Consider the following 23,165-nt stretch of genomic DNA (forward strand, 5'->3'; position numbering starts at 1 on the left):
ATGTACCAGTACAATGACATCTAAAAAGCTTGGATAGGGAAATCCGGAGTCATAGAAAAGTAGATCCAAGAGGATTCTCCGGAGAAGAGATCGGCCCTAACCAAATTGGTGACACTCCATCGCTTTCCAGAAGAAGTGTCCGTATTACATACTTGAGCGCCCCCCCTTCTTTTTCTCAGGCTACCTTCTCTCCCCCATCTTTCTGGCCCTGTCAATAACAGGACCTTCCTAATCTCTCTACCTTAATTTTGCATTTGCGCGTTCATTGGCGACGGACTGTCGTCAAATGAACCTGCACTTTCGCTATAATCTTGAGTGCACGGTAAGAAAAAAAAATATCGAGAAAATCATTACATCGACTGACTCTGGTCTCAGCATTGCCTCTTTGCTCTGAAGAGGTTACCCATTACATAAATGGTTTTCAAACCATTCACCCACCTCGCGCGCCAGAGTTTCACCAAAGCCTTTACTCATGGCTATGCTCAATCCGTAGTCGCCGCGTCGCAGACGTACGCGTCGACCACCCCCTTTAACGCCCTCGCCCAACCCGCCAAATTCTCCCGCACAACCCAATTACAAAATGCTTTCTCCAATGCGTCCAGTTCGTCCGGGGCTGGCGCCAAGGCCAGCCAAGGAGGATCTGGAAATGGAGATCTCGGTCTAGCGGCCTATTATGCCGCATGGCAGAACGCTCAACAAACCGGGGATGACAGCGATTGGACCCAGTTCGAGTTTAAGCGCCGTATTGGCTGGAAGCCCTCGGCGGAGGAGGCTGATAACGTTCACGAAGACCGGGCTGCGTCTGACGTAGTTCCCCCTCACCCGACCAAGGCTGCCGTGAACGAGGATGTGAGTGCCCAGGTGGAGGAGGCTGTGGCCCGTGAGATTCAGATCCAGGAGGAGCAGGCACAGGCCGAGGAGGCTGCGATGGGGGCCGAAGCGAGTGTTGAATCAACTTTCGACGGTGTTGCCGTTTCGGAGGCTGTGTCTGAAGCCAACCAGATTGCTTCGGATCGCATTGTGCAACTGGCCAACGGGCACAACTTTGCAGAAATTCCTGCTGCATTCGAAGCTTTACTCCGACAGGGATTGACTCCGACCGTCGAAGCGTATAATGCCTTGCTGGTCGCCGCTATCCGTCTTCATCCCGATGCAGCCCAGGCTATTCCCAAGGCCCTCGATGTCTATTCTGACATGCTTCGTCGAAGGGTAGTTCCCGACGAAGATACCTATGAGACTCTTGTTCAGCTTCTGGTCACTCGGGCTCACGATATCGTCAAGGCCAAGGAGGCGTTGGAGCAAGAACGTGTTCGATTTGGTGGTATGGAAGAGCCTGGCAAGTTCATGCTTCAGTCAAGTGAATTGGAGCGGGATCTTCTCGCCGAGGATACTTCTCTGTCCATCGCTGTGAAGCTCTTTGACACCGCCACCGCCCGACACACCCGACTTGTGTTCCCGCTCGATATGTACCGTCACCTTATCATTGCCTGTGCCAAGGAAGGTAAGGTGGAGGATATGATCCGGATTTACGCCCATATGGAGTCGCAGAAGATGACCCCACATGCCACTATCTTCCCGTCCATGATCACCGCATTTGCTTCCACCGGCGACCTCAGGAGTGCCGTTGAATGTTATAACGAGTACCGGGGACTCGCTGTCTCCGACGACAGTGGCGTGTTCAGTATCGTTCAGCGCCAAGACGGCCAGGTCTATGCTGCTTTGATCCGTGCTTATCTGTCTTGTGGTAAAGAGGAGGGTGCCATGCAGTTCCTTGATCGGATTCGTTCTTCGTTCGACGAGGTAACTGAAGGTCGCGAGGACCGATGGTCTGCAGTGGAAGCTGTGATTGTCGAGGATGCATTTGTGCAACACTCGCTCAATATGGGAAATCACAGCAAGGCATTGGAACAGGCCAAGAATCAGTTGCATGATGAAGCTCGGAATCAGGCCATTTCTCGCATCTGCATTGCTGCGGCCGATGCGGGTGATCTCCCCACCGCTTCTGAGGCTTATGATCGTCTGCCCACCGCACCTGACGTACGACAGAACCCAGCCATTTCGCTATTGGCCCTTCAAGTCCGCCGAGGCAATGTTTCCGCTGCCCGTTCATTGTGGATCATGCTGAACACAGTGGGTCAGGCAACCCCGGATCTGGTCCAGCCGACAGCTATGTATGCGGTCGCTCTCATCAAGAGTGGCAATGTCGAGGAAGGTCTTGACCAGGCCCGTAACATGTTTAAGCGTATCCGCACTTCCATTCAAGATCAGCACGCTGCCGTCGCCAACCCCGTCCGAGAACAGATTACCGAGTCACTTCATCTCTTTGGTCGCGTCCTGATGCAGTCGGCCGTGGTTCTCTCCCCTCAATCATCCATGACACTGTTGTGGTCCATGCTAGAGAACGGTGGCCTTGTGTCTCCTCTGGCTGAGCACGCTGTCGCCAACCTTGGCCCCATCGGTATCTCCCAGCTCAAGGCTGCCGACCTCACCCTGGCGCTCCAAGTCCAGGCTGGCATGCTCGCCAGCAGCGGTTCCATGTTGTTTGATGTCGCTCACCCCGTTCGCTTTGCCCACATGCTTGACGTCGCTCTTTCTTCTTCCCTCCCTCTGGACCTCTATACCACTGGCCTCGTCGACCAGGCTGTTGGCAAGCTTTTTGTCAGCCGTCCTGATGTCGTCAAGAAGTGGCAAGATTATCTGGAGGCGGGCTCCCAGACCTCGGTCTCGCCTTCCCAGATGTTCCTTTCGTCTGATCGTCAAAGCCCCGTCTCTATGGCGGAGACTTCGATCACCACTCCATCCGCGGGTCCCGAATCGTTTGATCCTTATGCTCACGCGACCGACTTCCGCGGATCTGCCATCATCGCAGAGGAACTTGAGAAGACTAGCGGGCGCACCGAGGCTCACCTCAACGATGCCCTGACCCGCCTGAACAACATGCGCCGCATTGGTCGTCATCCGCGCTACATCACCTATGCTAAGCTGATTACTGCCGCGGCCAAGGCTGGTCGCATGACCCTGGCTCACGACATTCACAACATGGCACGCACTGATGTCCCCCTTGATATGAACTTCAGCGTTGTCAAATACGGCTGGGTCTCCATTCTTGATGCCATGGTAGCTGCTTGCCTCACTCTTGGCGACCGCAAGCTGGCTGCTCAGTATCACCAAGAACTTCTCACGCTCGGTTCCGCCCCATCTGCCAACACTTTCGGTTTGTACATCACCACCCTCAAGGAGTCTACCAAGACCTTCGATGAGGCCACCGAGGCTCTCAAGGTCTTCCACCGTGCCGTCGCTGAAGGCGTGGAGCCCACTTCTTTCCTGTACAACGCGTTGATTGGCAAGTTGGGCAAGGCCCGTCGCATTGACGACTGCCTTGCTTACTTCGCTGAGATGCGTGCTAACAATGTGCGCCCGACAAGTGTGACCTACGGAACCATTGTGAATGCTCTCTGCCGCGTGAGCGACGAGCGCTTCGCCGAGGAGATGTTCGAAGAGATGGAATCTATGCCCAACTACAAGCCACGCCCCGCGCCTTACAACTCCATGATCCAGTACTTCCTCAACACCAAGCGCGACATCAGCAAAGTCCTGGCCTACTACGAGCGCATGCAGACACGCAACATCCAACCCACCCTTCACACGTATAAGCTTCTCATTGACGCACACGCCTCCTTGGAGCCAGTGAACATGGCCGCCGCCGAAGCCGTGCTGGAATCCATGAAGGCCGCCGGCCACCAGCCGGATGCTGTGCACTACGCTTCGCTGGTCCACGCCAAGGGCTGCGTCCTGCACGACCTTGCTGGCGCGCGCAAAGTCTTCGACACTGTCGTCTCCGACCGTCGTGTGCGCCTCCAGCCATGCCTCTACCAAGCCCTTTTCGAGTCCATGGTGGCCAACCACCGCGTCGCCGACACCGAAGAAGTCGTTGAGAACATGTTTGCACGCAAGGTTGAGATGACCGCCTACATTGCCAACACTCTGATCCACGGCTGGGCTGCCGAGGGTAACGTGGCTAAGGCCAAGGTCATCTACGACAGCATTGGCATTCAGAAGCGAGAGCCCAGCACCTACGAAGCGATGACCCGCGCGTTCCTCAGCGTCGACGATCGTGCCAGTGCCGCCACCATCGTCCAGGAGATGATGTCGCGCGGATACCCGTCTGCTGTGGCCGGCAAGATTGTCGATCTCATCGGTGGAGCTTCCGCCTCTCTCTAAATTCTCTTGCCTATATTTGTGACCAGGTGATACCCATTTAATGTTTATGTTGCACCCCATCTCTCTGCCAGGGCTGGATCCCTGTGGGATATTTCCGGTTCGGCGTCTGCAGGGCAGTTGGATATACCTGGGATATCCGTTCTCTGTTCTTTTTTTTGCATTTAGCGAGGCATGGCGTTTATTTTGGTGATCAAAAAGGGCGTGCATTGAAGCACTGTATACCATTGTCATTTTGTCTTTAGACACATCCCAACTCTCCCACCGCGTCATAGACGCAAAAATCAAAATGAAAAAAAGTGAATGAGTTAAACATGTTTTCCATCTAATAGATTCAGCTACATCCATCATGGATTTGTATGTTGGTAATATCATTTGTATCTATAAATCATCAGGACCTTGGAATGGCATGACGTCTCGGAGTGTTCCGCTGAGACCGAAACCGAGACATTCTATGGGATTCCTACGGAACTTACGAACTCTTCAAATCTCCGAGGTATAACGGAGTACACTTATCCTTCAATGCAGACTCGTTTATCCTTCACTTTCCGTTCAGCCGTTGACTCATTCCTCACCATTCCCCGCCAACCCCGCCAACTTCGATATTCCTCCAACCACCCTAGCAACCGCAACCCAGCAATGGACCAGAACGAACACCAGCCAGACGCTCATCGGCGTCCGAAGAAGCTAATCTGTAAGTCTACGCATCAAGCTATCCACCTACATAAAGATCCGACGATATCTCTCACCCTTCATCTATACAACCCTCAAGCTAACACTCCAATCCAAAGTCGCACCAGGCGACATTGCACCAACCTCCAAGGAACCTACCCCAGAACCCCAACCCCAAGCAGTGCCCCCGAGCAAGCAAATTGCAGAAGCTCTCCGCACCTCAACCTCAACCCCAACCTCCGTAACGGAAACCGAAGTCCTCTCGAATGCCGCACGCGCCCACCAATTCGGCACAAACCCACCCCCTAACCATCTCCCAAATCCACGGCACAAACCCCCTCCACCAATTCAACACCTGGTTCCGAGACCCACGACTCCCCGCCTCCTCTGCCCCAGAAACCTGCACCCTCTCAACCGCCTCCCTCCCCTCCGGCCGCGTCAGCGCGCGCGTCGTCTACCTCAAAGAACTCGACGAGCGCGGCTGGGTCGTCTACAGCAACTGGGGTAGTCGCGAAGGCAAAGGCGGACAAGTCTTCGGCCCCGGCGATGGAGCCGATACACTCGGCGCCATGCCCGAGCCAACGACCATTACCTCGGAAGTCGGGACCGGCAATAAATGGGGCGCGCTGACATTCAGCTGGGCGATTGTTGAACGACAAGTTCGCATTGAGGGCTTACTTGAGCCTCTGAGTCGTGAAGAGAGCGAGATGTATTGGCGGACGCGGGAGCGGGGAAGTCGAATTGGTGGATGGGCGAGTTGGCAGAGTCGGGTTTTGTGGTCTGCCGAGCCTGAGCAGATGGAGGAGAATCAGCGACGGAAGAGTGTGGCGAAGTTGCAGGGGGCGTTTGATGGGAATTCGATTGTGCCTGCTGATATTGATCAGACGGATGATGCGGATGGACGGGCGTTACTGGAGTTAAAGGTTAAGGAGATGGAGGAGCGCTTTAAGGATGTTGAGGATATTCCCTTGCCACCGTTCTGGGGTGGTGTGAGACTTGTACCGGAGTCTGTGGAGTTCTGGCAGGGACGTCGGAGTCGTTTGCATGATCGGTTCCGGTATGTGCGTGTTGAGGGTGAAGAGGAAGAGGCTAAGTGGCGGGTTCAGAGACTGTCACCGTAGACTATAGATGTAGATTACACTATTGTATTTCGGGGTTCAATTACATGTCGTATATTCGAGCTACAGTACGGAGTATGTGTTTCGCGATCATCCATATCAGCTCTTATCGATATCACTATCTGTCTTGGCAGACGAACTCCTTCAACGTCACTTTTCAAACGTCTAGCCCTTGAGTCCTACGCTACTAGGATATAGTCTACAATACTATAAGAAAGGACTTGAAACAACACAGGATATATGATTGTATCCCATTCGCAGCCATGTCTACCTCAACGTCCCAATCAACGCCGTCCTCCACATCCCCCTGGATCATCCTCGCAATCACGAGCGGCGCCTTTGCTGCATTGAACGGTGTTTTTGCGAAATTGTACGTGACTCGAGTCTACATCTATATATGCCATATGCTCTACAGGCTATATAAGCTATCAGCTATTAAGCTATCTATATAAGCTACAAACCCGTGCAACGTACCAAAGTTAACGTTCCACAGAACCACGGACGACCATACAACGGCCTTTGCCCAATCCCTCGCCCACCTCTTCGGTCTGGAGTCCTCGCCGGTGATCGAGATGCTTACACGAGGTGTATGTATACACCTTTTTCCTTCTATATCTGGATCCATCTACAACATGTATAATGTGTACTGTGTTGGACCGTCATATTATGTCATTTTCTCTATACTTACCCAAATCTATATCATAGGCCTGCCTCGGTCTAAACGTCGTCTGCAATATAATAATGTGGGCATTGTTCACACGCGCCCTAACAGCCGGTCCATCCACGGTCAAAGTCTCCATTACGAATACGGCGTCGAACTTTTTGGCGACGGCGTTGTTTGGAATGATTGTTTTCCAGGAGGCTGTTGGGGGGCTTTGGTGGTTGGGGGCTGCTATGATGGGGGCTGGGTGTATTTTGGTAGGGATGAGGGAGGGAGCTTAGATTTTTGGATTAGGTTGAGTTTGGATTGGATCTATAAGGCCTATAATTTAGAGATTTTGGAGATTTTGGATTTGAGATGGTTTTGGTAGTGTGTATGGAGCATGGGGATTACTGGGATATTGTTGGTAACGATCTCTTTGGAGTTGGGTAATTTGTTATAGTAAAAAGGGAGAGTTGCAGTGTTTCCTACCAGAGAGGTGATGCTGCTCTTTCCTCAGGTTGATTGCTCTGCTTCTCCCTACGTATCGCTCAAGCTTATCCCTCTTTTCTTTCTTTCGGGCTCTATTACCTTACCTATCTCTGCTCCTTCACTGTCAGCGTTTATTTGGGATATGGAGATGTCCCTATCCTACCACTTCGACAACTTCCCTCCCTATTCCGAATGCTGATGATGCTTATGGGTTGACACGGGCCAGGAGATCGGAAGTCTCAGGTAAAGACGTAGCTTCTTGTGTTCGAGTACATCTCTAATGAATGCGCTGGTTTGATATAGTCTACCCGAGTAGACGGATACGACTTTTCTTCAACCAAATCAATACCTACCTCGATCCTGTTACTTCACCTGCAGGGCAGGCTACTGAAACCGGTGCTATAGCCGCAGTGCGCATCATTATCTACCGTGGACGCCACCACACTGACGCGAGCTAGTTATATATACACACCAACTTTACCTGGACGCGCAACGCAATCGTTACTCCGACTGCTCTACAGAATCCTGCTGGGAGGTTTACAACCACACAGAGCGTAAGTGTGTTTATTCGCAGAGTGTACTGAGTATAGGCTTGACTAACGCTAAGAAGGGGCATATTGGTACAATTACCAAAAAAGATTTGGGAGAGACTCCTTAGACATTGTGTCGCCAGCTTTCCAAGCCTATCCATGTACGGGTCGATGGTCATCAATCTACGATCAAGAAAGATGAATTGGCCTTTGGCAAATGATCATGTGAACTCCGTGAAATAGCTATCATCAGGTCTACCATGAACTTAAACAGTCCTTATCACCTTGAACCATGAATGAAGCGGTTGAAACTACAAGTAATCGTAGTTTAGTCCTGTCGACTGAAGACAGCCATAGCAGTCCTTTTTCTGTGTAAGTAAGGAAGTTCTATTGATACATGTCACCCTAAAAATATGGCCCCCTAGGCCCTAAAACAGGAACCTTGGTTTTTTTTTATGGTCTAGTGGTAGATCAAAGTGTCAATCTCCACTCCTCAAACACCCTTTCACAATCTTTTATCACATCTAGACCAAGAGTCTGCCCCTGTCGAAATGAAAATAGCCATGTCCAGTCACTCTTCCGGGTAAATCCTGCATATCCTAATATGTAATCCCGGATCGTCTGCAGAAGCCCATCTGGCAAGTGAAAGATCTTTCGATTCATGATTGCCCCTTGAACATTTCGGGTTGTGCGTGCTTTCCGGCATTTTTCGTAGAGAGTTAGTACAACAGCAGTGAGATACTGAGCTGAAGAGCGCGTTGATATTGAGGGATCATTTCCGGAGTTTTTAGAGTCTAAATGATGAGCCTGCAATAGGCCAAGAAGTTTGCCGATGACTGCTCCATCTTCAACAGCCATCGCAGCCCCTTGTGCCTGATATGGCAGAGTGGGATGGCAGGCATCACCAAGTAAAGCAACAGATTCCTAGCGAGTCGCAGTTAGCAAGTTCGTGATCGGAAGGAAATAATGATGTACCGACCTTCGCCCATGATTCCAGCTCAGACAGATGTGTTAGTTTCCATTTATAGACTGATGGTACACAAGAAACCAGCTTTTGCAATCTAGAAAACGAGAAACATATTAGCAGAGAGTTGGATCCGACTATTCTGTATATATATACTTACGTTTCATCCCAGTCAGCATAGCTCTCTCGCATCTCTTGAATATCTCCCTGCTCTCTACGAGAATCTGATGATAAGTTATCGGGCCGCATGAGAACAAGATTAAACTCCTTTCCACCACGGAGAGGATAGAAAACAGTATGCTTCTCCGGCCCCAGCCAGCCTGTGACTGCAATATCCTGACACAGTTCGTTCACTTTCTCATCTCCTAGGGCCTCTAGTTGTTCTCGTGAAAAAGTTGCTCGATAGGCCATGTCGCCCGTGGGAACTGGAGAATGAGGAGATCCAAGAACAGCCTTTCTGACGGTAGACATCTGGCCTTTTTTTGTCAGAATAGATGGCCAAATCTATAGCCGATAGAGAATCTATCGACTTACCGTCAGCGCCAATCACAACATCTGCCGATATGCATCTCCCGTCAGCGAGAAGAACGGCTGGCTGATCAGTGTGAATATCTTCTACTTCTGCTCCCAGTTGAAGAACCGCACCAAGTCGAACTGCTTCATCAAGAAGAATGCGATGATAGTCTACCCGATGAATAATTCTGCAAGGAGGTTAAAGTCTGTATACACACAGCCAGACCAATCAACATACATCCACGGCGCCCCGAGTTCCTCCGTAATATCATCCCCTAAAGGCATTGACCGCAGAAGACGGCCATTCTTGTATCTCCGGAGATTGATCTGTTGTACTTGACATCCTTGCTCCAGAATTTGGGGAAGTAAGCCAAAGTCGCGCATTATCCTAGCTCCATTCGGTGGGATTTGGATGCCTGCTCCAACTTCCTGGACTTCGACGGACCGTTCGAGAATTTCCACGTCAATGCCCTCACGGCGGCAAGCAATTGCACAGGCCAGGCCACCTAGACCTCCGCCCACAACGACGACTTTCATCTCCGTTGATGTCAAAGTGATGTTCCCCGGACTGCGTAGGTTCCGAATTAGGACTAGTGGGGATTCTGAATCGGACCACCTTATGTGCACTTCACAGAGAATATGATATGTATAAGATTCCAGGCTTAGTCCATGGACAAAATCAGTCTATGTAAGACTTGTCAATCTGGAGACGGAAGTCGTTTATGAAGCGGATTTGGTAATACCTCTCGAGGTCCTAGATACAGCGAGATACAATATTCGAGGCGACAGAAGTTCGTAAAGACAAGAAATCCAGTCAACATATGTTGTACGATGTGGTTTCGTTGGAAAAGTTGGCACCAGAATGTCGTGACACGTGACTGGGCTATTTCCTTGTCTAGACTTGGAACTTTTCTCATATCTTCAAACGCACATAATGAAACTGTTCTCTTGGCCGCGTTCACAGCTTTTGGAAATCGGTGACCAAAGCTGGTGCCCCTCATGGCTTCACCGGCATGAGCAACTGGTTCTCACGCAGCTGTGGAATCTTCGAGTCCCTGGGTGGAGCCGTGGAAGTCTTGCGACACAGGCCTGTGCAGTGTTCAAAGAGCAATTGAAAGATCTTTCCTCGTACACAGTACTCGATATCTGTGCCGGTGCTGGTGGACCTACCCCGGTGCTCGAATTGGAACTTAATAAACAACTTGAGTCCGAGGGCAAGGGCCCGGTTCAGTTTGTTTTGACCGATCTTTATCCCCATATTTCAGAGTGGGAACGAATCTCAAAGAAACAGCAGAATGTCACGTATATCGAAAGCCCGGTAGATGCTCGAACTGTTCCTCGATTTGCAGCAAGTTCAAAAAAAGAGTGTCGGATCTTTAACATCTGTTTCCACCACTTTGGAGATGAAGATGCAGCGGGGATTCTGAAGAATGCAATTGAGTCCGCAGACTCGTTTATGCAAGTCATGATTCTGTTCATATCATATATCTCATCAGCTAATTCGATTCTCTCCAGCATATTTGAAATCACAGCACGCGATCTTTGGACTTGTCTATGCTCGCCTCTGGTCTTCTTTTTTACTTTCTTTGTAACGCTTGTTTGGTACTTGGATTCGCCGGTCCATCTCCTTTTCACATTCATTCTGCCTGTGGCGCCTCTAACTATATTTGTCGATGGGCTTATATCCTGTCTTCGAACTCGCACCGCAAAGGAAACCTGGCAACTGTTGGATCAGCCGGATCTGGATCTCACCAACTGGACATTTCACAGTGGGCAAAAAGTTGTTCAATTTCCTTTCATCACTTTGTATTATCATGTTGGTATCAAATCATAAGGATGATTTCTATCTAGCTTCGTTTATGTGTTTGTCTGCACATCTTCCTGACGATCTAGGCTTTCCTTCATATAACAATATGGTTAAACAAAACCTCAGCATTGGCCATTTGATCTGCCTTCTTTTACTTTGCTATGTTTTATCCTCCTATGTCATAGCATCGTCATTAAACTATATATACTTGAGTATATGCCCTATATACCAAGAAGGGAGCGGATGTTTCGCTTTTATATTGCCTTTTATCGAGATACGTTCTACCCAAAACGAGACCGGAGCTCCAAATGATTTCATCCATCTTCCTGCTCTAGCCACTTTCTTCTTCTTTCTCCAGATCCTTAACTTTTATCCAACTCACATTCTTTTTCATCTATATCTTTTTCGCTACGAATCCTATACCAACATATTTTTCTTTTCCTATCAAGTCCTTAACTTTTGCGTTCGCCTACTTCTCAGTTCGTTATGTCTACCGAGATAGCATATGCATCAGGCATCCATACTCTTCCAGTTGAATTACTAGCAGAAATCGCCAAATATACCGAGTCTCTTGGTCTATGCGCTCTTCGGCTCACCTGCCGAGCAATGTATCAGAGCAGCCTTCACCACTTTGCACAAACTTTTGTCCGCACATTAAAGACCGATCTCTCACCACACTCACTTGTCCGCGTCGAGGAAGCAGCCAAAGATGAGATTTTTGGCCCCTATGTCCGCAAGTTGAAGATCGGCAGGAATTCAAACTGTTGCCCGGGACCATGCATCCCAGATACCACATCAAAAGAAGCATATATTCAATCATGGCGCGATGTGATGAAACGCCTGGTGAACTGTCGATCTTTCGAGTTGCAGTATTCAACCTATACAACGCCGCATCCCGACGGCGACGGCATCGTGCTTGACGAGGCGACTGGTCTTGTTCTCGACGCTATATCTACCGAGCAAATTCCGATGGAATCTGTCTCGATAGAAATTCTGAAATACAGAGACAGAACTCGTCAGGATAACCCAACGCAATTTGGTATCGCCACTTTTGGGATCCCGACTTTTTCCCAGCTCAAGGAACTGAGCCTTGTGATTCCGGATGCCGAGTCAAAGACTATCAATTGGATGGCAAAAACGATCCAAAGTACCAAATCTCTCCGAAAACTAGAGATTCTTTTCAACTGGAATTGCAAATCGACTTCACTTCTCTCGCAGCTTACATCGGTTGGATGCTTGCCAGAACTACAAGACCTGACTTTTTCGCGGATGTCATTCGAGTCTTCGGCTGCTTTGGGGATGTTCCTTTACAACATTCGAAACTCTCTTCGCTTTATCACGTTTTCTCGTGTGGAACTGGAAGCTGGAGGCTGGCGGTCCCTTCTCTATGGGTTGAGTGGGGGTGTATACCAACTTGACAGATTGGTTTTGCATCGTGTGTTAGAACCTAATATGTTCGTGAGCTTTCGGAAGGTTCCCGAATACGCACTCAAAAATACGTCCATAGACAGGAGACTACTCCGTACGTACCAAATGTGCTATTTTGACCGGATGGATGTGGGCTTCGGCTACTCGGGTCCGAATTTCAACGATGTTATACGGAGAGTGGCTGTTCTCGCAGAGTCACCTTAAGATGAGTTGGACAGGGTTTATTCTTATGTGTCTGTCTTTCGTATTGTTTGATCTTATATCGATGTAAATATCTACGGTCAACACAACTATATCATTATCCTTGATTTGGACGCGTCACTGTAAGAACTTCTAGGATAGGAATTGCATCACTGTCATAAAGGTGCGGTAATGAAAAAAAGCTCTTTTGGTGTTCTATGTTAGTATCGTTCCGTCTATAAGCCCAACCTAATACACATCTCATTTGAGCTTCAAAGCATCGATAACCCGCGGGAAGATTGCCAGCGCATTCTGATTATTGATACGGTCCATCTCCACCGTGGTGAAGTCACCATTACCTTCAATCGCAGATAATGCCGGCTTTGCCTGTGAGAAAGGAACATAAGGATCTGCTTGTGTCAGTATACTGCATTTGTACCTTTCGGAGGCGTAACTAGCACTGCCCACTTACAGTCACTCCCAGTCACAATCTGATCCGCACCAACAAAACTCTTCAGAGCCGCTAACTGAATAGCAGAAGTGGAAGCAGCGGTATCAAAATAATACCCGGCGAGTTGCGCCAGGGATTCAGGGACTGACAGTCCACCCAGTGAGGGAAGGGATGCCATGCCGGCAATTCGGGTAGCAAGAAAGGGGATCGCGCCACCACCGTGAGCAAAGATCATCTTGATGTTCGGATATTGCGCGCGTTGGCCAGTTAGCAGCAAGTTCTCAATGGCACGCACAGTATCGAAAGGATACTCGGTCATCGGGATGGGATGGCCCACGGCAACAGATATGCAGCCCGGAGCGGCTGGGTGAACGAACACGCTAGCATTGCGTGTTTCCAAGGCCGAGAAGATAGGATCAAGGATCGAGTCACCCAAATACGTCCCGTTGGAGTTGGTAAACAGCCCTACGCCAACAAACCCGAGGATATCCAAGCAGAACTATGGTTCCAGGTTAGATTTGACCAGGTGATCTGTTAGAGGAAAGGGGTACCTTCAACTCCTCTACTGCTTCATCAACAAAAGGGAGAGGGAGAAGACAGAGGGCTCCAAGTCGAGTTGGATGAGTTTGAGTGTAGCTGTGAAGCAGCAGGTTGATGCTACGGGCTAAAGATTTGGCCTTTTGGGCCTCTTTTAGAAAGAACACACCAGGTGCGCTAACACTGATTGTCGTATAATTAACCCCAAGGCTGTCCATGGTGCTGATATGTGAGTCAAGAGTCCAATCAGGGACAGGAAAGCCATCTGTATACAAAGTACCATTCTTGACTGAATAGCCTGCAGAGATCAATTCCTCTTTCCAGATTGACGGAACGGCATGAGAATGGACATCGATCTTATAGGTTGAGTCGAAGGAATTAGTACTGGCATGGCCACTAGCCAGACATGTCAGGGGAGCCCCCAGGAGGATTTTCTGCAAAATAGAAGGCATTGGGATAATTCGACGATCGAGAAGTATGTGAGCAAGTCCAAGATAGGCGATGACCGATTCGAAGACAAAGAAAAAAAGAAATTCCAAGTAGAGTAGTTATCACACTAAATTTGAAACATCTCTTCTATTGCGACCCTAAACAGCAATAGATCTGGTTAGCGTACGCTAGGTAAAATGTATTAATCCCGGGGGCCGGACGTATGCCTCCGTGGGGTATAGGCTACGGTAGTCTATCACTCCCAGTTTAGATTAATATTATGCCTGTACGGAGTACAGAGTAGCTTGATAACACACCTGAGCGCGTCAATTCTATATATAAGTCGAGAACCAAAGTCGAATTGAGTGGAATTTTTATTAATTGTATGGCTTTCCGATGCCCAATCCGTCTATGATTTGCCCTACTATACATCCATCACATCACATATTATATTAAATCAATTACCTTTTACAACCTTGTCCCTATTTTGTAACTCTCGTTTGATTCTTCCTATCCTTCTTGCTATAAGAAATCTAAAAATCTAAAAATCCAAAGTGCTGCACTGGCGGCAGCAGGCTGCCCGAGTATAGGTCCTATGTTTACCCCTATATATCTATTGTACGATGTACGGAGTACTTTCGATCTGTCTAGCTCCACACTTACTGTCAAGTCAAAATCCTATCTGATGTCTTGCCCAGCTCCCATCCGCCTCTTCCGAGAATTAGAATACGAGGCTAGCGAGATAGGACTTTTTCTCCAGAGTTTCCCATTTGGGATTTTTCAAGCCCTTTAGTATTTACCTGTCCAATTCTATTTATACTCTCTCCAACTGAGATCTTATAACCTTTATATTCAAAATCAACTATAGAGAAGAAAACTATTTCTACGTTCCATCGGATTCTCAAGGCTCTCTTGGCTAAGTGTTAAAACGAACACAGGGCTACTCCGTCCGTGTTTGAGAGACGCTTTAAACAAAGAACCTTCTCCGCTTAGCTCTCATAGAAACTGTATGCTCCACTAAAGTAGATATCTACTTTTCTAGGTAGTGAGAAGCCTATATCTGGCCGTGGCCAATAAAATCACACCCTGCCTTCTACCACAGTCGGATCGCAGACGATGCCTCGAAGGATACAGGTCGTTAAGCCAGAAAGGAATACGCCATAGTACACATCCGGAGTATACAGAACTTAGTTCTTGTCAATATTCGGTTTGATTTATTCGTATGGTCAAGGTCTACACGAAGCGAGAACCTTCATCGAACGAGTGACGCAGCGTTACAGGGATTGGAGCCAACTTGCGCGCTTGAAATATATACTAACCCCGGCCCCTGAAAATAGTATCTTCCCAAAGTTCCTTGACTCTTTTTTACCATATGGCTTCTATGGCTCTTCTGTTCATGCATAACCCTTTCTCATTCTGAGTCGGACGCCGACATACTATGGAGACCTTTCAGCTGCGATCCGATGTAAGTAAAGGTCCACCCAAAGTCACAGTCTCTGGGGCTTTCTCTAACTGTCTAGGTCGAGAACCGCGGGCCTCTATTGTTAACTATCAATTGCACGGTGACAGGCTTCGCGGCGATCATTGTGTGTCTCCGCACGATCTCGCGGGTCTTCATTGTGAGAATGTTTGATCTGGATGACTGGACCATAATTGCTGCGACTATTTTTGCAGTTTTGAACGTCGTGGTCTCCGGGCTTGGTATGCGTCCTGCTCCTTTCACAATTGTCTTATCTCTTATGTCATGGATAGGAGTCAAGCATGGAACAGGGAAGCACACATGGGATCTCTCCAAAGCAGACGCCCTGCCTGCAGCGAAGGTATACAACAAGGGTAACATGGGTTGGAAGATGGCTAACCAACGTGAGAATATAGGTTCGATATGTGACGCACATCATCTATACTCTGATCAACGGTCTGATTAAGGTATCAATCTGCCTGCTGTACCTGCGGGTGTTCCCTAACATCCGAGTCATCTCACTCGGAACAATCGCCTTCGTGACGGCCATGAGTGTCGCAATTATGCTCGCAACTATCTTTCAGTGCTCCCCGATCAGTTCTGCTTTCGACGAACAAGATTTTGAACATTATACTTGCTTTCAATCTGTTCCATTTTGGTACTCGACTGCCGCACTGTCTCTGGTGACAGATGTTTGGATTCTTCTCTTGCCACTGAAAACAGTCCTTGGTTCGTGGTTACTCCAGATCCGCTCAAGTTATTACTCTAATCAATTGCAGGGCTTCATATTGGGACTAGGAAAAGATTTCTCGTCGCTGGTTTGCTATCATTGGGCTCCTTGTATGTGTAGGAGTGATATTCTTTGATATGCATGAGTGCTAACTGGACAAAAGTGCATGTATCGCCAGCATCATCCGGATGGTCTACATTGTGGAATTATACCAAAGCTCAGATCCTTCTTGGGATACTTTTGGGATTTCTATCTGGTCAGTAATCGAACTGGCTGTCGCTATCATCGCTGCCAGCATCCCGGCAACCAAGCCGATCATGAACAGACTATTTCCAAAGCTCTTTCCCAGAAGCGTTTTGTCGCATTCAACCAGCTACCGAGCTTATCCTTCAGATAGTCGGATTGAGAGTAACCGACTGCGCTACGGACCGAGGGATGTTATTCCACTCTCACTTTTCCCGACGAGAGAAGGAAGTGATACGGGGGATGATGAGTCTACGAAAGCAATAACGCGGGAAAACCAATCATGATAACATAAATATCGGATGCAATCAAGAGAGAGATCAATGTGACTATATTTAATCTATTGACAGAACTTGGGGAGAAAATATAAGGAAGAAAGAGGCACTGATATATTGCTTTGTATATACTCAAGTGGTCACTACCCAAGTATCTGGGTAATAACCCTGTGAAATAGGGAACATTCTCCTAATCGCCATTATTCCAGCACCTTAAAAACATTCCGACTATCTAAAATCCGATATATATTCACTTCTTTCTGTTTGGTCCTCGTTTTGCTTAATATCAAGGCTGTAAAAGCTTCACTATTTTGCTTTCTGGGAATTCGAAGAGTCTGGAGGTATATTTGAGTGAGCCCCGTAGAAGATTAGCTTGTCTCTAGCTTAGTATATCGAACACAAAGTGGGATCAGGAGTTGGACACTATTAGGCTGAGAAGGTTGGGAGGACTGTGTGAAGACCAAGTCATCTATGAGGAAGGAGCCTTGGAAGGGATCTTGCCTTTGGAAGATTCAGCGTAGCTCTTCTACTTCCTCTGAGCTCTTGGACTCTTATCCTTCAAATAATCTCACCCTTTTTGAAAGGGACATCTCAAAGATCATTATGATGTGTGATACCCCCGATAGGGCCAGGAGATGAGTGAGTAAAGTCACGGTGATTATTGGATCATTTCCTTACTTATGGTGATGACAGCCTCCTTCTCCGACCTATGTCTCTAGACATCTACATTGTGGGAAGAACTCCTCGATATCTCTCGAATAAAAGGGCATATCGGTGCCTTTGAGAAGAAACCCAATTTTATGATCTCGTTGCGTCTATTCCAGCCAAGCGTTCAATCCAATCCGATATGGAATGATTCTACAGGCCAAAGACACAGAGCCAGCTGGATGGTTGCTAGACATCGGACACTCCAGCCAGTCAAGTGTGAGATCTTCAATCCGTCATCTAAGCGATTCGGAAGTGAAACCCAAAAGACCAGTGACATGGTTTGCTGGATGCAGCACGACTCAGGCTACCTATGAGTCTTCGGTTCGTCCGCTGCGTGGTGTCGGAAGATGCAGCAATATCGACCATAACAAACCCAGTGCGGTGGGCGCATCTTTGCTTGGAGATTTCGGAACACATAACTCAGTATGATCTGAGTACTAATGGACTGAAGAATGAGTAAAGCCACCAGTCTATGTTGCCTATACCACGGCATTGACCAGTGACATCCTTTTTCTCTCCTTTTCTCTCCTGAAAGGAGCAAGTTCTCCCCATGCCCGAAGTTGCTTGACCGGCATTTATCGACGCCTATTGCCCAGCTCTAGCCCATACTACTCTATCCCAACCTTTCCGAGCCCAGCCGATGAGCCGCCATTGTTTCGCTCCAAATTCACCCCGGCCTTCGACAAGCTGTTAACCATCCGCCTGTTACGAACATGACATTCAGAGACTTCAATCTTAGCCACGCTCAGATAACCCTGGATCTACCTATACAATAGTGTGTGGGAGATACGCAGAAAACCTTCCCTATGACCCAATACTCCACAAATGGCGATGGTCATGATCTCTATGTTGTGAGGGGGTGATGATGACACCAGCTCTTCAGCCTCGCGATAGAAAAGTCCCCCAAATCATCAAGCCATCCATCTACCTGCAATCCTACCTAAAGTGCTGAATATTTGGGAGAAGGGGAGGGGGAGAAGGGGGAGACTTCTAGCAAGAGCTGCCAAGAACACTCGAAAGACCTCGGCAAACACCTTATTTCGTTCCTAGGGTTTGTTTCATAGAGCTATGAGAATGCTGAGATGAAATACCACCCCCATGAACCTGCTCATCAAATAATTTGAAAGAAGCAAAGTGCGGTAGGGCAGTGTAGATTATATTGGGCTCGTCTCACTGTGATGGGATATCGGGAAATCCAGTTCTTACTTCTATCTTGAACACATTAGAGCTTACGATGGATGAAGAAATGAAAAGGGAGCAGCGCTTAGTATGTAGCAAAGAGCTCTTTATCGACGTAACGTACAAGCATGGCAACATAGCGATCCCGCTTTTTATGGGATCATTGGTCGATCCTCTCTGTCCTCCAGTTCTACCGCCGCGTCATCATTTCTCTCTTCTAGGATATCTGACGGCTCCGATGGTCTAGTCCCAGCGCGGTCACGCAGCCGGACCGGCCGGCGAGAGACCTTACCAGATACAAACACAGCCACGGTCTGAATCAGACGCCACAAGCGATCTTCCAATGTCTCAGGGGCAGGAGTGTTCAGGTGCCCACCAAGGGCAGAAAGTTCAGAAGAACTCGTTGCTGCCAGTGTATGTTCTTCAGCTTCAACCTTGAATTGGTACTTCAAGCAGTCCTTGACGGTGACCAAACCGGTGAGTTTGCCGCGGTGTTCAACGAGAATAACTCGCGGGCCCATCTTCTTGAATATCTCCATGACTGTTTCGAGGGGATGGCGCGGGTGAACGGTCAGCGGTGTGTGGTCGACATATCGCGAGAAGTCGACGAATGGAGCTCCTGCTCTCCTCTGGATTGCATCAAACGTATCCGATGACCTAGACTCTTGCGAGACGGATGCCCTGCGCGCAACGGCTGCGTCGGCTGCCTCTTTGGTGAACACGCAGCGGGCGTTTGGCGCGATCATTCCCTGGCCGCGGGCGCGGTCGATGGCGTATCGAAGTTCCGTTCGGCCGATGTATCCGACCAGGATTTTTGATGTGCGATCCTCCACGACAGGGAAGCCCTGGAACTTGTTGTCGTTTAGAAGATGTTCTGCTTCGCGCACAGGGAAATCCGATGCTGGCAGCGAGAGCGGGCCTGTTGTCATTGCATGTGATACAGGCACGTTGAAGACGTGATCCTCCTTGTTGTCCAGGAATGGGAATCCGTTGAACCAAATCATTCGGTCAGCGATGCCGCCACTGCCGAATCGATCGCCAACGGCTTTCGTGACGCCTACCACAATCTGAACAACAGTCAGTATGGTTAAAGAAAGGAATGCCATTGGAAACGAAGTCTTACCATGGTCGGTAGAATATAGGTCAGTGCGCCAGTCAGCTCGAACATGATGACCGTTACAGAGATCGTCAGATGCATTATGCCACTTAGGGCTGCTCCAGCTCCTAGGAACGCATATGTTCCCGGTGTAATGCAGGGAACATCTGGGTCACACGAAGCGAAGAATGCCGATTGGGGGAACGACTCATGTAGTGCCTGTACCATGATACCAATCATACGGCCGAATGAAGCCCCGACGGCCATTGATGGCACGAAAATACCGGCTGGCACCTTGCACCCGTATGAAATAATAACCAGGCAAGTGCGAAGAATAGTCGCAATAGCCAGGGAGAAGACCATCGACCATCGGTTCTTGGAGCTGCAATGAGTTAGCAATTTCCTCTCATGAATATGGAGGGGTGGGTCCGTACTCGCATAGTCCATTGTAGTCATGGCCACCCTCGCATTCACGGAATAAGATCTCCATCATTCCGGTCATATTGATCTTCAAAAACATGTTAGGGTAGCACAGTATCGCAGTGAGTCCCGCGAGCACAACCGACTCGGTGATAGGCCACTGTGATAGGTATTTCTTGCGGAATGCGGCCATTCGAAGGTTCCATTTCATTACGAATGCACCGTAAAGTCCACCAAAGACCCCAAGGCCAATAAAGAAGATGAACTCGAAAAAGTGCCATGTGCGATTATATTCCACTTGGAACATGACCAATTGACCAGTTCGGAATGGATTAACAGCCTAGAGTGAAAGTCAGGAATGAGCCAGAATCAATTGACAACATGGGAAACATACCGCCAGCACACTAGTTGCCACCAAGGCGCAGAAATAGCTGCGCCAAAGAGTCTTGAGGGGGAAATAGTTTGCCATTTCCTGTTGACGGTCAGCTTTTATCCCACCAGCTAGTGCGGTATTGAACTCACCTCCAGAGAGAACAGCACGCCTCCAATCGGACTACCGAAAGCGACAGCCACACCAGCTGCCGCCGAGGCAGTCAAAATTTCTCTCGTCTTCGAAGCATTTTGTTTGTATTTACCAAAAAACCGTGATATCACGTTTCCGGTACACACAGCAAAATGTACGCTAGGTCCCTCTTTTCCAACAGACAAGCCCGACGCAATAGCTAGTGGAAGGGCAATTGACTTGATTAGAAGAGTCCATGCACCTAGGAAGCCCTTCATGACAAAGCCAGCAATAATGCATTTGATCTCTGAGATACCAGAGCCTGCGGCGTATGGCGCAAATGATTTGACCAAAACTGCGGCAATAGAGGAAAGTAGCAACTATCTCCAGATTAGCCTACGTATTCATAGTTTCAAGTGTTAGCCGGGCACCCGTCTTACCGCGCCAAAGAAATAGAAAACATAATTTATCAACCAGAATGAAGTCCAATGTTTCCACTCGGGGCAACCTATCAAGGGAAAGGATTAGCCTCTGGAAAGCCCGTTGGAGAACCTGTTGAACATACCATTCTCGGCACCCCAGCAGCAGAAGGACTCATTGAGATAGAATGCGGTAGTACAATGGCCCAGCTTAATATCAGAGAGCCATTCCGTGATGATATTGAGCACAGCCGAGTTCAATCCAATCGCCATGCCGACAAGCGTAACAACAAGCCATGCTTGGCCTGCATCGTATGACTCGTACATTTTCCGTCTCCAGCCAAGGATCCCTTCCTGATCCCAGAATCTAGAGCCACTGCGCCGTTTTGCGCGCCGCCTTGACTGCTCGTAAACTGCATCTTGGACCCAGTCTATTGTTGTAAAATCTTCATATCGCTTGACCTCATTGATCTCTTCTGGGATGGCGGGGGCTTCTTGGTCGTCAGCGTCTCGTGGGTCGATCGGGGAGGGAATAGAACGACCGGACCGCCTTCGCGAGGTGCGCCGCTCTCTTGAAACCGAAAGGGACCTATCAAGGGCCGGTGAGAGGCGTGGAGAGGTCATAACATTGATCGCGGAGGTAAAGTCAGCATAGTCGATTTAGAGTTGACTCGATGATCTGTGTCCGCAATGGACGCCGCGCTTTGCTGTGAGAAGACGAACTCTCAAGGTCAAAATTCAGTAGCACCTTGATTCTTTCCCTCAACTTCCTATTAGCAATAATCAAAAGACAGGGGTGAATGGAGCTCTTAAAAGTAGATGATGTGACAAAGCGAAGTCGCCAAGTATCCATGGATCGATAACGGGGAGCCTGAGATAACGCGGCCACGCGTTTTACTCTTTCTCGACTCCACGCTCGCGCCAACTTGCTTCTACAGCGGGAATATTTGACTGGTGCATACTGCAGATTGTATATCACTATTCGACCGATACTTTATTCCACCAAAATTACGCACAATGCCTCCAAAGACTTTGGGAGAACCGGATGAGATCACCGGACAGAGCGCACTTCCGAGTAAGTCCCAGGCACTACTTTCACCTTGGATTGACATACTGATATGTTTCTGTAGTTGCTCGAATCAAAAAGATTATCCAGTTGGACGAGGACATCGTACAATGCTCGAATAACGCGACCTTTGTCATCGCGATGGCTACCGTACGCCACGCCCTCTACCTAATTACCTTGAGCACCGACTAATCCTAGATTTAGGAAATGTTCATCCAATATCTTGCTGAGCAAGGGCACAACGTGGTCAAAGCCGAGCGAAAACCTCGCAAGACCGTCCAGTACAAAGACCTCGGTCGGTTACGCCTATCCCACCGTTAGCAAGTGGTCAGACAGCGTGCTAACGTTCAATAGCTTCGGCGGTATCACACACTGACAATCTGGAGTTCCTTTCTGACGTGATTCCTAAGACTACAACCTACAAACAATTTAAGGAGAAGAAGGCGAAGGATGCGGCAAATCAAGGCGCCATGGAGAAGGGCCAGCGTACTCTCAACGGTACCGGTGCACCTTCACCAGCAAATGGTACAGGTATGGGGGACTCCACGCCACAAAGAGATGATTCAAAGACAACATCTCCGTCGGTTCCTCGGCCGATGGTCCCTGTAAGCGCGTTGATTGCGGACCGGACAGTTGAGCCCATGGCAACCCATGACCATGATGTGGAAATGCAAGATTGATTGCGCTATAATGTCACTTTTTTCTTTGAGTCTTGTTATTTGCATAGGAGTTTTTTGATGGGTTTCCCTGCGCATTGATTTTGGGATTTGTATGGTCGCATTGGGTCGGGTTAGACGTTAACAAAGAAAACGACATATTATACAATTGACGAGTCAAAATTGAACAGAAATATCAATAATTAAATCAATATCGATCAGAGAAACACATATTCAAGTAGTATAAAAGTTGTAGAATGTTTTCTTGTTAGGGAGTGAACGGGAACGGATCAGCCAATGACAGGCCCCGTGATTCCGATCGCTAGCGAAAGCTCTGGCTCCAACTTCAACTTCCGACTTCATCCACCCTCTATCCTCACCTCGCTCTCCACAACTCGCGGCTCAATTCCCCCCGTGGTCAATTGCCCTCACA

General features: G+C 48.7%; 10 protein-coding genes across 10 annotated transcripts; 7 read left to right on the forward strand and 3 right to left on the reverse strand.

The window, feature by feature from the left end:
* Nucleotides 1-414: 414 nt before the first annotated feature.
* Nucleotides 415-4,221, forward strand: N7500_000274 (pentatricopeptide repeat protein; the record flags this gene model as incomplete). Its single annotated transcript, XM_056671420.1, has 1 exon — nucleotides 415-4,221. The coding sequence occupies one exon, from the start codon at nucleotides 415-417 to the stop codon at nucleotides 4,219-4,221; it is 3,807 nt and encodes a 1,268-aa protein (XP_056536993.1).
* A 935-nt stretch (nucleotides 4,222-5,156) lies between these two features.
* On the forward strand, nucleotides 5,157-6,011 carry N7500_000275 (pyridoxamine-phosphate oxidase PDX3; the record flags this gene model as incomplete). Its single annotated transcript, XM_056671421.1, has 1 exon — nucleotides 5,157-6,011. One exon carries the CDS (start codon nucleotides 5,157-5,159, stop codon nucleotides 6,009-6,011), a length of 855 nt encoding a protein of 284 aa, XP_056536994.1.
* A 260-nt stretch (nucleotides 6,012-6,271) lies between these two features.
* Nucleotides 6,272-6,950, forward strand: N7500_000276 (uncharacterized protein; the record flags this gene model as incomplete). The annotated part of the gene is made up of 3 exons (XM_056671422.1): nucleotides 6,272-6,378; nucleotides 6,502-6,595; nucleotides 6,714-6,950. The coding sequence occupies 3 exons, from the start codon at nucleotides 6,272-6,274 to the stop codon at nucleotides 6,948-6,950; spliced, it is 438 nt and encodes a 145-aa protein (XP_056536995.1).
* A 1,191-nt stretch (nucleotides 6,951-8,141) lies between these two features.
* Nucleotides 8,142-9,684, reverse strand: N7500_000277 (putative salicylate hydroxylase; the record flags this gene model as incomplete). The annotated part of the gene is made up of 5 exons (XM_056671423.1): nucleotides 8,142-8,594; nucleotides 8,650-8,731; nucleotides 8,795-9,110; nucleotides 9,169-9,335; nucleotides 9,386-9,684. The coding sequence occupies 5 exons, from the start codon at nucleotides 9,682-9,684 to the stop codon at nucleotides 8,142-8,144; spliced, it is 1,317 nt and encodes a 438-aa protein (XP_056536996.1).
* Nucleotides 9,685-10,081: 397 nt separating this feature from the next.
* Nucleotides 10,082-10,981, forward strand: N7500_000278 (uncharacterized protein; the record flags this gene model as incomplete). Its single annotated transcript, XM_056671424.1, has 1 exon — nucleotides 10,082-10,981. The coding sequence occupies one exon, from the start codon at nucleotides 10,082-10,084 to the stop codon at nucleotides 10,979-10,981; it is 900 nt and encodes a 299-aa protein (XP_056536997.1).
* Nucleotides 10,982-11,440: 459 nt separating this feature from the next.
* On the forward strand, nucleotides 11,441-12,586 carry N7500_000279 (uncharacterized protein; the record flags this gene model as incomplete). The annotated part of the gene is made up of 1 exon (XM_056671425.1): nucleotides 11,441-12,586. One exon carries the CDS (start codon nucleotides 11,441-11,443, stop codon nucleotides 12,584-12,586), a length of 1,146 nt encoding a protein of 381 aa, XP_056536998.1.
* Nucleotides 12,587-12,823: 237 nt separating this feature from the next.
* Nucleotides 12,824-14,002, reverse strand: N7500_000280 (amidohydrolase family protein; the record flags this gene model as incomplete). Its single annotated transcript, XM_056671426.1, has 3 exons — nucleotides 12,824-12,972; nucleotides 13,035-13,512; nucleotides 13,565-14,002. 3 exons carry the CDS (start codon nucleotides 14,000-14,002, stop codon nucleotides 12,824-12,826), a joined length of 1,065 nt encoding a protein of 354 aa, XP_056536999.1.
* A 1,415-nt stretch (nucleotides 14,003-15,417) lies between these two features.
* On the forward strand, nucleotides 15,418-16,698 carry N7500_000281 (uncharacterized protein; the record flags this gene model as incomplete). The annotated part of the gene is made up of 6 exons (XM_056671427.1): nucleotides 15,418-15,444; nucleotides 15,500-15,680; nucleotides 15,732-15,799; nucleotides 15,855-16,167; nucleotides 16,218-16,278; nucleotides 16,332-16,698. 6 exons carry the CDS (start codon nucleotides 15,418-15,420, stop codon nucleotides 16,696-16,698), a joined length of 1,017 nt encoding a protein of 338 aa, XP_056537000.1.
* A 2,027-nt stretch (nucleotides 16,699-18,725) lies between these two features.
* N7500_000282 (chloride channel protein) lies at nucleotides 18,726-21,634 on the reverse strand (the record flags this gene model as incomplete). The annotated part of the gene is made up of 7 exons (XM_056671428.1): nucleotides 18,726-19,640; nucleotides 19,697-20,051; nucleotides 20,104-20,429; nucleotides 20,484-20,561; nucleotides 20,612-20,971; nucleotides 21,032-21,099; nucleotides 21,157-21,634. 7 exons carry the CDS (start codon nucleotides 21,632-21,634, stop codon nucleotides 18,726-18,728), a joined length of 2,580 nt encoding a protein of 859 aa, XP_056537001.1.
* Nucleotides 21,635-22,027: 393 nt separating this feature from the next.
* N7500_000283 (histone-fold domain-containing protein) lies at nucleotides 22,028-22,756 on the forward strand (the record flags this gene model as incomplete). The annotated part of the gene is made up of 4 exons (XM_056671429.1): nucleotides 22,028-22,085; nucleotides 22,141-22,226; nucleotides 22,281-22,371; nucleotides 22,431-22,756. 4 exons carry the CDS (start codon nucleotides 22,028-22,030, stop codon nucleotides 22,754-22,756), a joined length of 561 nt encoding a protein of 186 aa, XP_056537002.1.
* Nucleotides 22,757-23,165: the final 409 nt, after the last annotated feature.

Source organism: Penicillium coprophilum (assembly GCF_028826855.1).
Source record: "Penicillium coprophilum strain IBT 35676 chromosome Unknown utg000001l_segment0_segment0, whole genome shotgun sequence".
NCBI classification, from domain to species: Eukaryota; Fungi; Ascomycota; class Eurotiomycetes; order Eurotiales; family Aspergillaceae; genus Penicillium; species Penicillium coprophilum.